The sequence below is a fragment of the Epinephelus moara genome, chromosome 12 (genome assembly GCF_006386435.1).
Source record: "Epinephelus moara isolate mb chromosome 12, YSFRI_EMoa_1.0, whole genome shotgun sequence".
Taxonomy (NCBI): Eukaryota; Metazoa; Chordata; class Actinopteri; order Perciformes; family Serranidae; genus Epinephelus; species Epinephelus moara.
In genome coordinates, this window is record NC_065517.1 from 32,815,827 (window position 1) to 32,828,215 (window position 12,389).

Genomic DNA, 12,389 nt, shown 5'->3' on the forward strand with positions numbered 1-12,389 from the left:
CCTCATTGTTTGTTCTGCTTTTCTCATCCATCCTCTCCTTTGCTCCCTCTCCTTCCTCCCTTCCCGTCCTTCGCCATGCTCCCGTCCCTCCCATGTCTAAAAGGAGTCTGGAAGTTGTAGTTTATGAGGACGGAGAAAGGAAACAGTTATTTACATCCTAATTATTCCTGAAATTAAAATTTGTGTTACGCTGCCAGGAGAAATAAACCCAAGGGTGAACTCTAATGTAAAGTTAGTTCTCATGCTGATGTTTTTGACTCCTCTCCTCTCCTCTCCTCTCCTCTCCTCTCCTCTCCTCTCCTCTCGCAGAAGGAAGACGGGACGGTGAACAGGGATTTTAAGAAAACAAAGACGAGAGAACAAGTCACTGCAGCCTTCCACGACTTTGTCAAAGGAAATAAGGACATACTGGTGAGTGTAGCTTATGTGTGTGTGTGTGTGTGTGTGTGTGTGAACGGCCTTGACCTCTGTATGGGACAAAAAAAACACACGAGGAATTTCAAGTTGAACTGTTCTGCACTGTTTTAAGAACACTCACACATATGTACAAGCAGATGCACACATAAACAGTGCGACCTTAAGCTTCCTCGGCCAGAAGAAAAGGGAAGTCCTTGGGAACTCCCTGGGCCTCTTAACACACACGAACCCACACCCACACCCACATACACACACACACACACACACTCACACTATTAGTATCTGACAGCACTGACACATGTATTGTGTCACATGTACACGTGTATGCTTGTGAATGTGTTCATTGTTTGATTTTTTTTATTAAAATGCATCAAGACAGCCATTTCATTTTGAAATGATCCAACACACATGTTTTGATTGTAAAAAATATAAAAGCAACATTGTGTAACAGACTCTGCTGAGGATACATCACATGGCTCCGTCAGCAGCCCAGCTCTGATACAGACAACAGAATTTGGTGAATAGAAAATAAAAGCTTGTGTTTTATTTTATTCCAGAACAGTTATCTAAACAGGCTGAAGGAAGTCAGAGACACTCTGGAGATCTCCCCGTTCTTCAAAACCCACGAGGTAACGACGGACTGCTGCTCATGCGGTGCAACTCACAGACTGTCATGTATACATTTACCCAAAAAGGCAAAAATGAAACCTTAATCACAAAGAAATTATGTGAAAAATGTTTGTGTATGTATGTAATATCATGTACAGTGGAACTCAACCTGTGGCTTGCGGCAGGGTGCCAAGAGCCTGCTGACCATTTTCTAATTCACAATGAAAATAAATTGATTCACACTGGTTATTTTTTGTACTTTTAAAGTTAATACGGTGCCAAAGTGCATAAAAACATCTAAACAGAGCTTGTTTATCAAAGAAAAAAAAGCGTAGGGATGTATCTGACTCAGATTTATGTCAGTTGACTTGGATTTGACCGTTCAATATGAATATTTGACCATTTTGAGTTTGAAAGTTTGAACTGGGTTCACTGACAGCAACGTTCACCGAAACAAGCCAAGTTGGCGGGGGCTGATTATTTATATCCATCCATTTTTATCCGCTTATCCGGGGCGGGGTCGTGGGGGCAGCAGGCCAAGCAAAGCACCCCAGACATCCCTCTCCCCAGCAACGCTTTCCAGCTTCTCCTGGGGGACCCTGAGGCGTTCCCAGGCCAGATGAGATATGTAATCCCTCCAACGTGTTTTGTGTCTGTCCCGGGGCCTCCTAACTGTTGGACGTGCCCGGTACACAGTGTTCGTTTATTAAAGGTTCTGTATACAACGTTCAGAGCATTAATATAGCAGTGTATATAATGGCGTCCTGATGTAGAATGAAGTCACGCTCCCTCTGGCGTGTTGTATTTCGAGCTTCTCTCTGTGGTTGTGTTAGACGGTAGACTTGAGTGAATGTTAGTGCATGTCTTTATCCACTGGTGAGCTATTTTCTGTCCCTTTGTACTGCACCTATACGGTGGTTATGGGCGGTTACTGCTGATAATGGCAAGTGCACCCTATGGGCCTCTCTCAGGTGAGCACCTTTAGCTCTGTTAGCACTGTTGCTATGTTAGCACCATTAGCTGCTTGTTGCCGGCTCAGCCACCTCCATGTTGAGAACCATGTGCAGACAGCCCTGGTTCAGAATCATAGATATGGTCTGTATGTTGTATACAGCTTCTTTAACAGGCCTCATGTCATTTTGCAAGAGTTGAGAGCAAGTTGAGTATCCCCGATGTAGTGTGCGTGTGTGTGTGTGTGTGGGTGTTTGAGTTATGTCGGATGCAAGATTATTTTCAGCTTTGTTTGTGAGTACACAAAATACTAAGGGACATTTTTAGGCTTCATAATGTCAATGTTAAGTCAAACTGTTCAAGTTTCCCATAAATTACCGCCAAATCTCCAATGTGTGAGGATTTTCACAATATTTTTGAAAAATACAGACGTATATTTGGACCTGATAGAGTTTACATGTTTGTGCATTACTGCAAATGCTTTATGACGTCAGACTGGTCTCAGTTCAGGAGGTGTGAATCTCCATCCGCTGTCGACTGTCTTAGTTTCAGTCCTGGTAAACATGTGTTTTGCGTCACCATAGGTTCAAATAGTTATTTATTGATTTTGTAATTAAGTGTAATCTAGTGACACTAACTCACTCGAGCAGACACACCAGTGCACACACACACAAACACAACAGCTCTTGTCATGGAAACTGGACAGCAGCTGCCCTGACCACACATGCACACATTTAGTTTCACACTTACACACACAAACACACCAGCAGACGTAAATGTAAGAAGTTGGTGTAACAAAACAGGAAGTGAGATCATATTTTTGAGAGACACAAACTAACACGTAATATTGAGTAAAAAGCAAAGAAAGAAAACTGTTTTAGTTGTTCCTTTCCTGTTTTTTTATTCATCCCATTGTCTCGCTGTGTCTCTGCAGGTGATTGGCAGCTCCTTGTTATTTGTTCACGACAGTAAGGGACGGGCCAAGGTCTGGATGATCGACTTTGGGAAAACCACTCCTCTTCCTGAAGGACAAGAGCTAACCCACCGAGCAGCGTGGGTGGAGGGCAACAGAGAAGATGGTTACCTTTCTGGACTTGATAGTTTGGTGGACATCATTTTATCCATGGTGAACTCTGAGACTTGAAGTCTGAGGGTTTGAAAAAAAATCCAAGTGAACATTTGGACACACAACAACCACTTCCATTCATTCTTCCTTTCTCTCGGGAACACTTTGGACTTCCTCTAGGATTCCTTCACAGACGTTTGTCGTCATGTTAGAAACCACATCATCCCGTAACAATGCGTGGCCAAATCCATTCATAGATGCAGCCTTCCTGTTCATGTCCAGTGGATTTCAGGATCTTGCTCTTTCCCATCCATAGAACTTTTGATGTGATCCTTAAACCCTGAAAACCAACAGGCCTTTTCACAGCAAACATTTTAACTTTAAACATTAAAGATGGCTCAGTTCCATTAAGTGTCTCAGTAAGCCATCCCTGTAAACCAGCGTTAACAGAACCTTTAATGTTATTTGTTACAACCGTGTTTTTTCTGCGAGGACGTCGAAATGTCTGCTGTGAAAAAGGTTCTTTTTTAAAATGCATTTTACCTGCAAGGCAACATTTTTACTAAAGGAATTCTCTTTAAAAGCAAAAAAAAAAAATGTAATTCAAATTGAAGGCTGAGGCTGGTGATATTTTTATACTTTATTTACTGTAAACAAATCCTGCAAAAAGACCGAAAACAATATGTTTGTCTTCCAATATCTGCCCAGCCTGTCTGTGGCTCTCAGCCCCAAGCCCATCAGATCCTGCTAAAGACATAATATTTTTGAATTTTATTGTTTTTTTAAAACTAAAATGGCACTCAGAGAGCGCAATCCTCTGTCAAGACCAAATGCCCCATCTCACAATGTTGAAGGTGCAATATACAACAACAGAACATTAACTAAGCAGCAAACTACTATTAGATTCTAGATTCGAGAAGTTTATTGTCATATGAACAGTAACACCATACTATGAAATTCTTAATAATGCTTCTTAATGATAATTTCGATTAATACATTTAGGATTAAAGTTAGATTTTAAGAAAAAATGAAATAATTAATAAGCCTCAATGGCCAGCTTATTGTCGCCAGCATGCACGGGAGAACAGTGCTCAGTCTGCCATATGATAAGAGTGTTAGCTCTGTCAGCACTGTTGCTGTTGTTAGCACTGATGCTGTTAGCAACAAGGCTGTTAGCACTGCTGATAACAAGGCCATCCCACCACCGTACATTGGGATGGCCTCATCTTTGAAGCATAACGCCCACCCTCCATTCCCTCCCCTTCCGTGTCGTCCTGGTGACTGTAAGCAAACCCTCATTAACACAGATAACTCTGTCAGCACCATAACTGTTGTCAGCACTGCCCTGCCAGACGCCACCATTTCAGCCCAGCCATATTCCATGTTTGCCTGTGACGTCCAAGATGAGAGCCATGTGCACTCCTGGCTCAGACTATGAATGTTGTATATTGCAAAGTGAAAAGTAGTTTGGGTATCCGCCCTGTGATTTGGATCCATTTCAGATTTAAGTGACTTCTTCATCACCCTTCCAACATGTTTCATGAAAATTGAGCCAGTGATTTTTCTGTTATCTTGCTGCCAAACAGTCAAACAAACAAACCGAGCCAAATATGTAACCTCCTTGTCGGATGTAAAAATGGATCGCAAAAATATATGTTTTAATGTTTTTTAAAAGATTAAATAATTCTCTGAAACTGCTGTACACTGCAGTTTTAGCAAACGTATCCCAAACAGGGAGAAATAGTGCATTTGTTGGGAACTATTTTCAGCTGCGGAATAATAGACATTTTGGTGTGCTAGTGAATGTGAGGGATCAGCTAAAATAAAAAGCCCAACAGTGCCCATGTTCATTGTAATGAATGAATATGTCACCCAGTGCTACAGTAGGTGCATTTCCATCCATTTATTGCATTTGGATGAAAACCCAACTACAGTGTGGCTCATTAATGTGTCCCTTATTTGTGTTTTTGGACAAAGATGGAGCACTATGGCACAGAGGAATAAGCTACATCAGCCTTTCGACACAGACAAAAGTTAAAGGATCGGTTGATTGTTGCTTTTGGTCTTTTTGTGGGATTTGTTGATAGTAAAAAAGATTCAGGACGAAAATGTCACCAGAATCATAATTTAAAGCCACTATGTGTTCACTATGTGTGAACATGTCTGACTTTGCTGCCCCCTGGTGGTTGTAGCAAAAAAGGACTGATTTTTCTAAATTTAATTTCTAAACTTCCATATTTGACCTTAATGCACCTCAGCTCTCATGACTTTTATACAACGTAACTTAGATTAATCTCCATTCAGTCAGAGGTAGATTTTATTTTTCCTCGGCATATCTGAAATCAATTTTATTAGATTCTTTTTTCACCACAACTTCAGCACACTGCCTGTTTCTTTTAAAAAACAATCTGCATTTGATTACATTTCAGTCTGTTAGAGATTGTACAGTTGAGTGTGTTTTACAGTGAAAAACAAAACTAGTCTTTTAAGCTGTTTTTAACTTCTGTTTTTAACCTGTCACACTTAGACTTTAGATACTGCAGGTTGGTCAGTGAGGTTTTCAGTGGCAGCCATGTTTGCTCCACAATAATCTGGCAATAACTGGCAATTATGTGGAGCTAAATGATACATCTCACAGTAGATTCAGTATGTTATGGAGGGCATTGTTTTACATGTAACATATTTGCAGCCAGCATGGCGTCTGGAGGACTTCCCTGGCCAAACACGTCTCACCCTTCTCACACTTCTTGTTGGGATTGTTCACAGTGTACAATAGAGTTTATTATGTTTGATGTAGTTTTTGTAACGTTATTTTTAGTGTACTCAAACCCTGTGGAACACTTACAGCCATGAACAATCTTATTTAAGCTATACAGTGCCTTGACATTACAAAGCCAAGTCAGACAACTGAAAATATGTTCTTACTTTAAATGTTACGATGAACTCTTCTCCTAGTCTTAACTGTCGGTTTCTGTGCATAGTCTTGGGTGCATGTTTATTATCCTCTTGAAGTTTGGGCTTAATTTGTATTTCAGTCTGTTTTTATTTATAACATTATATTATGTTTTTGTTTTTTAGCTCATGGGATACTGTGACATTTTGAATTTTGGGCTGTTGTTTTGTTTTCAAGCATGTGTTACAGTATGAGAGAAAGTCCAACTGTGAGGCGAGACATTGTTCTAAACATTGGCTTTAGAAAAGATTGATGAAGTTAAGATAATGATACCCATTTATTTCAATGGGGAATGCAAACATTAATTTAGAAACTGGTCGGGCAGAAAAGGGAGAAAAAAATGTCTCATAATGTAACAGGTTCTTGATGAATTAAAGGTAAATGGTATGTAGGTCCCACTCTACCATATATTTAAAATGCCATGGTTTTCAGTTGATGTTTGCAGTGACAGTAGACGCAGAAAGAGACTGATTATAATTCCATGCAGTGCCTTCTTAAAGAAGTAGTTCCTCATTTTGGGAAACGCTCATTCGCTTTTTTGCCGAGAGTTGCATGAGAAGATTGATACTCCTTTCATGTATGCGAAACATGAAGCTTTTGGCAGCAGCTGGTTAGCTTAGCTTAGCTTAGCTTAGCTTAGCATCAAGACTGGAAATGGGGAAAAACAAGTTCCTTAATTAAACACTCAAGATATGATATGTTAAAGTGGGAATAGACATCTTGCCTTATCAGTATGAAGTAAATGCTGATGGCACAATGTAATGGTGACAGAATAATGACATCATCAGCATTTAGATTGGTTCCCTGTGAGCCTTGCTTTCACTATGCAATTCTGTGAAGCTGCATCCACATTCGTTTGAAGCCTACACACACTGTTGCCGACTCTTTTCAAATGAAGGTAGCTAGCATCAGCTCCGAAAGTCGGCAGAAAATGTCACACTCTCATTTGTGACATCTTCGTGCATTAATGGAATTATTAAAACTTTGCTGAATCTGATTCAATAGAAGAATCCCCAACATAACATTTGAATCCATTATAGCTGTGGTGCTTGTACTGTAGTGCACCACTCCGTGCTTCCAATCATAAGAGTGAGAATGTCAGTATACCCATAAAAACTCAATACAGCTAAACTCCCACTTTGAGTGGTGTCTCCTCTCTCCTCGGATGAGGAGAGCGGGGGAGACACCTCGTGCTGATGGTGGAAGAGCCATAGACTGCAATTACTCTGATCAGCATACATGTGAGTTAACTACAATATAATAATATATATTAAACAATTTAGTAATGTCAAATTTGTCTGTCAGTTTTTAGAAATATAGTTGATAAGAAGGTCTGAGACGTTGCTAAATCTTGCAACAAGTTGCCATGTTGGCAACACTGGCCGACATGACATACCCCTACAAACCACTCCCACCACCAGTACAAGATGAACCCGCTAACATGACGATTATTTGAACCTTGCTACAATGCGACATTGCAGTGAACAGATATGAGGCCAAATGTAGCAGTATTTGACTTGAGAATTTGTTATACATGAAGATGCGATTCATCTTATAGGTAGTGAGATATATTCCGTTCCGTAACCCTAACTACCTCTCTTATAACCCTAAAACTTAAAAAAAATTTTTTTGCAAGCTAAATGCTAGCTTAGCATTTTCTTCAGGGCTGCCACTTCTGGACCAAGAGACGAATGAGGCTCATCGTGGTCTGTCATGTAGGTATAGCCGGTGAATCATGTATCTGGTGGGTAGGTCACATAGCTGTCATAGATGAATAAAGGGAACTGGACATAGCGTTTGAGGAGGTTGTTGCTCAGGGGCTCAGCTCAAAGTTCAGCTGCTGTGTATAAAATTACCCAAATGATCGGCATCGCTTTCACCCTGTGCGGCCAATAGAGCAGGCGCACTGGAGACTTCTGCCAGCCAAGCCGGCTACTTCCTGTTAGGGGCTCTGCCAACTTGAATGTGGGTAAAAGGATTCAATTGTGCAGCTCATCTCATCTTTCCAAATGTTATCGCACCGAATGGATCAAATTCTCATAGTGAAACGAGTCATTTCGCGGCGGTTGTGACACTCAAAAAATTTATCCTCTGATTTACAGATGTCTCTTTTGCCATCTAAGTCAATGGGATAAATCTTTTGGGCTGCAGGGCGTCACTTAACGGTGTAATTCCACTGTTTGCCCACTACAAATGTTGACCTCAAAGTCCGGCGCACTTGCTGGGGACCTGGATTCTGTCTGCCACCAGGTATGATCTCCCGGGAAAATGAGGGTTTGATTTACAGCACAATAGAAGTATATAAACCATGGCGCAACCAAAACAGAAAGAGGATACTGCTTTTGTGTTCTTCAATATCTATCAGTAGCTATCCTGGATTATAAAAGAGTACCAGTGTAAGTTCTTTGCAGTTACTATCCTCAGCTGTGGAAATGGTGGACACTGGAACAACCGAAGTAACTTTTAAGTTAGCGGGTTGTCGGTAGTTGCCAGGTACTGAGGAAAATGAAAAGCAATCCGCTAACAGGGGGAAAAAGGATGCCTGTTTCCACTTTTATTTATAATTTTTGGAGTTATGGGTAGGCAAATTTCACTACCCTTGAACAGTGGCTAGCTATTTTCCTGTTTCCAGTCTTTATGCTAAGCTAAGCTAACCAGCTCTTGGCTGCAGCTTCATTTTGAACAGACAGGTATGAATGTGCTGTCACCTTTCCCAAAATGTTAAACTATTCCTTTAAGACCAACCATCTTAGCTCTTGCTTATGCTCCCCAGTGTGCACTTAGGGTTGTTTGTTAGTAGGTATTATATTGTTCTGGTTTTGCTGGCTTGTGTATTTATTTGGATTGTTCCTTTAAAGAAGTGTGTATTTGGTGAAAATCCAGCCTCCATGTGTGACTCTGTGAATTCCTGGGATCTTATCGTTGAGCTCTGAGCATCTGTCAAATGTCCAAGAAATATCAAACTATTAGTCAAGTGAGCAATCACTACTAAAACTATGTAGGAAAATGTCTTGAGCGACACAGCTCAGAGTGTTTAGTCCACAAGGACACAACGTCTCGTCCCGACCTGAGAGCCCACACTGACCCCACACTGCTTCTTGTCCACATTAATTGCTTATTTGCATGGGGGTCATTTGCCATTCAAATCACACCTGGCCACAACAGCAGCAGCATCCGGAGCTGGTGGGAAAGAAAGGACATGATTTAGGAGAGGTTGTGACTGAGGGAAACCCAGCAGAGATGTGATTTATTTCATGGAGGGTGGCAGGGAAGGTGAACCCATAAGGGTCTTTTTTAACATGCAGCTCCTAATGTACAAATTTAAAGTGGTTAGCATTTTTTAAATACATGTTGCGACTAAAATATTCTACACACAATACTCTTTGCATTTGGTATGACCCCACATGACAGAGTCTGGTAGTATCTTGGAGCCTCACAGTGTGGGATCATTATTTATTCCCTCTAGTGTGGATCCATTATGTGAAAATTTAACATTGTCCACGCTCCAGGCAGTTTGGCAAGAGCTGTGTGTGGATTTGTGGCGCATTCTGCTGTCACTTTAATGACACCGCAGAGAGACAGTCAGGAACTAAATTTTCAGGGTAAATGACTTTTGGCTATTTACATGTTTTATTACAGTTGTTATTATAATTGCATACATATTACTGCTTAATTTTAAAGCACAGTAATGATTTATCTCAATTTCATTGTCAAATTTTTATGTTATTATTTTATCTATAATTTTTTAACCCAGTTTACCATTATTGATTTATTTATTTATTTCACTGTACAGTGGCACACAGTGCGTCCACTCAGCCCCTCTTTGGTTCCTGGTTCAAACCCAGGGTGGGGGAGCCCTCCTTTGTGGAGTCTGCATGTTCTACCTGTGTCAGCGTGGGTTTTCTCCAGGTGCTCCAGCTTCCTCCCACAGTCCAAAGACATGCAGGTTAACTGGTGACTCTAAATTGCCCGTAGGTGTGAATGTGAGTGTGAATGGTTGTCTGTCTCTATGTGTCAGCCCTGTGATAGTCTGGTGACCTGTCCAGGGTGAGCCCCGCCTCTCGCCCAGTGTCAGCTGGGATAGGCTCCAGCCTTCCCATGACCCCCAACAGGATAAGCAGTTATAGAACATGAATGAATGTGCATGTGCATCTGCATTTGTAAAACAGCCAATAGCAACACCCTCTCATTGAAATATAGGCTTTTTATGCTGCACTCTCTTAGCCCAGGTCTATGAGTTGACCCTGGGCTAACTTTTTTCATACAAACATTTTTAATGCATGGTTAACATAAGTCCAGGGCAATACAATTCACATTGCACTTCTACTAGCCCTGGGTTAGATATTTGATATTTGATTTAGATACTATTTTTCACATTTTAAGATTCTCTTGTATACAAACTCCAGGCTAAACCTGCAGGCAGGACCAGCAAGCCCTAGGCTGTAGTCAAAGTTAGGTTAGCCCACTCGGAATATGTCAGGATTGATCAAGTGTGAAGGCTTTCTTAGTGCCAGGGTAGCAGCTCCCTCATCCTGGAGCGAACATCAGTCTCCCATCACAGGCTTTATTTCAGGGGTGTCAAACATACAGCCTGCCAAAGGGTCCAATCCGGCCCACTAGATGACTTTGCACACCTAATGTTGATGCACTTGTGAAGGCTGAGAGGTTTCAGGAGCAGTTTAAACAGTGAGTAGATACTAGAATACAGCTCTCTGAGATAATAATAAACACTTCCTGTGGTCAGATTTAAAGATATCAAACATTGTAAAACATATTGTCATCTTCAGTGCAAAAGAATCTGTATCAGACTTCTCTCTTAAAACAACATTAGTAAACCCCTGCTGCTGACCCACTGACAAAACTTCAGATTGTAAAAGGTCTGTAAGGCAGTGGACGACTTATCCTGCTTCTTCAATAGTTTCACCCTGGAGTACCAAGAGAGGGCGTGGCCGACTGGGAGCACACAGATTTCCACCATGCTGTTGCTGGCTCCTCTCCAGCTCGAATAAAAGTACATTATTTTGGGAACTTTTTTAAAACTTATCTTTATTTTTGCAGCTGCGAGAGACAAGTTCCCACAGTCATCACCCAAGGGTCTAATAATGTAAAAATAGACCTCTACACCCCTGCTTTATTTTATGAAGCCTGAAAGCGAAGCCAAGAGGAGCTGCAGATGTCTCATGTTAGTTTCTCTCTTTACACTTAAATTACAATATGCTAAAAGTTTATTCTGGGATTTTGGGAACATAAACCTGCCTCTAACTGACCAGCAATAACAAACAGGGCAGTGTTAGGCTGTTGTCCCATTACTTCAACAGCAGATGGCAGCAGAAGCCAATGTCAAAGCAGAGGTACAGTTACTTTCAAGGTTGCCACGTGTGTTTTGTTTGTGTTTAAATCTCTGTTTTCACGTCTTTTTTTGGCAGTGTGTCCAATATAAAACTGGATTTTCCTCTTAATAACATGGTGTCAGGCTCTGGGGATGCAGAAGTTTGTTTTTCTTGTGCGACGAACCAATGAGAAGCCGAGTTTCAGTCCCCACCTCCTGTCAACAGGCAGCACGGACCAATAGGAGCTCAGGGTAAGAAAGGAGGGAGGAGACAGAGCAGAGCCATGTAGAGATAAAGTTAAGTAGGGCATGTCTGCTTGGAGAGATAAAGTGTGCTGCCTGCTTGTGCTGATTAAATTACGTCAGATTTGATTTGAAGTAGATTTAATGACCTCAGAGGGCAAACAGACAGGTATCAGACAGTATTTATGATTACATGCACATCTGCATTGTCTGAACCTGCACTTGAGGCCCTGTGTGTGCAGGTCAGTTGTGTTTGGGTTGCGTCTTTGCAGGGCTCTGGCTGCTCTGTGTGAAGTAAATAAGGTTTGACCTCGTGGTGGAGAGAGAGAGACAGACTGGATTAGACTCTGCCAGCAGCAGAAACAGCAGCAGGAGGAAGAGGAGGAGGAGGATACATGCAACACACAACCTACGACTCTTGCTGCTCTCAAACCACATACACGCGCTTTTACATGCATTTATATTGAACACATTGAACACCATTGACCTCGCTGCAGAGACAAGAGACGACAGCAGCTGGTGAGTATCTGAAATGCAACCATACATGAGCACGCATGTGCTTATTGAAGTATGTTTTTGCAGCTAGTATGATATGATCTCTTCCACCGTTACTTCGACCTGTCCTCCATGACTGCTCTGCCACTTCTGCAAACTTTACCGACCACATTTACTCGATTAAATATCTGAAACATGTTCAAACCTGCTCTCCTTTGCAATCTCAGTAGTTTAAAGCAGCTCTAATGTTTGCTATAATAACTCCCAGCTAAGAGCATGGCGTTTGTTTTTGCTGTCTCGTGCAACACACCCACGAGGAAGTCTAT

At 41.4% G+C, this 12,389-nt stretch overlaps 2 protein-coding genes across 5 annotated transcripts in view; both read left to right on the plus strand.

The window, feature by feature from the left end:
- Positions 1–8,874, plus strand: part of itpkb (inositol-trisphosphate 3-kinase B) — a 54,579-nt gene extending 45,705 nt beyond the window's left edge. For all 3 annotated transcript variants that reach the window (XM_050058332.1, XM_050058331.1, XM_050058333.1), the window contains exons 10-12: positions 310–411; positions 975–1,046; positions 2,912–8,874. In XM_050058332.1, the coding sequence (XP_049914289.1) occupies positions 310–411; positions 975–1,046; positions 2,912–3,121 (384 nt within the window). In that variant the 3' untranslated portion in view covers positions 3,122–8,874. The remainder of the gene's footprint in view (positions 1–309; positions 412–974; positions 1,047–2,911) is intronic.
- A 2,776-nt stretch (positions 8,875–11,650) lies between these two features.
- coq8aa (coenzyme Q8A, genome duplicate a) overlaps positions 11,651–12,389 on the plus strand; it is a 30,668-nt gene continuing 29,929 nt past the window's right edge. For both annotated transcript variants that reach the window (XM_050058334.1, XM_050058335.1), the window contains exon 1: positions 11,651–12,087. The gene's annotated coding sequence lies outside the window, so the exon portion shown is untranslated. The remainder of the gene's footprint in view (positions 12,088–12,389) is intronic.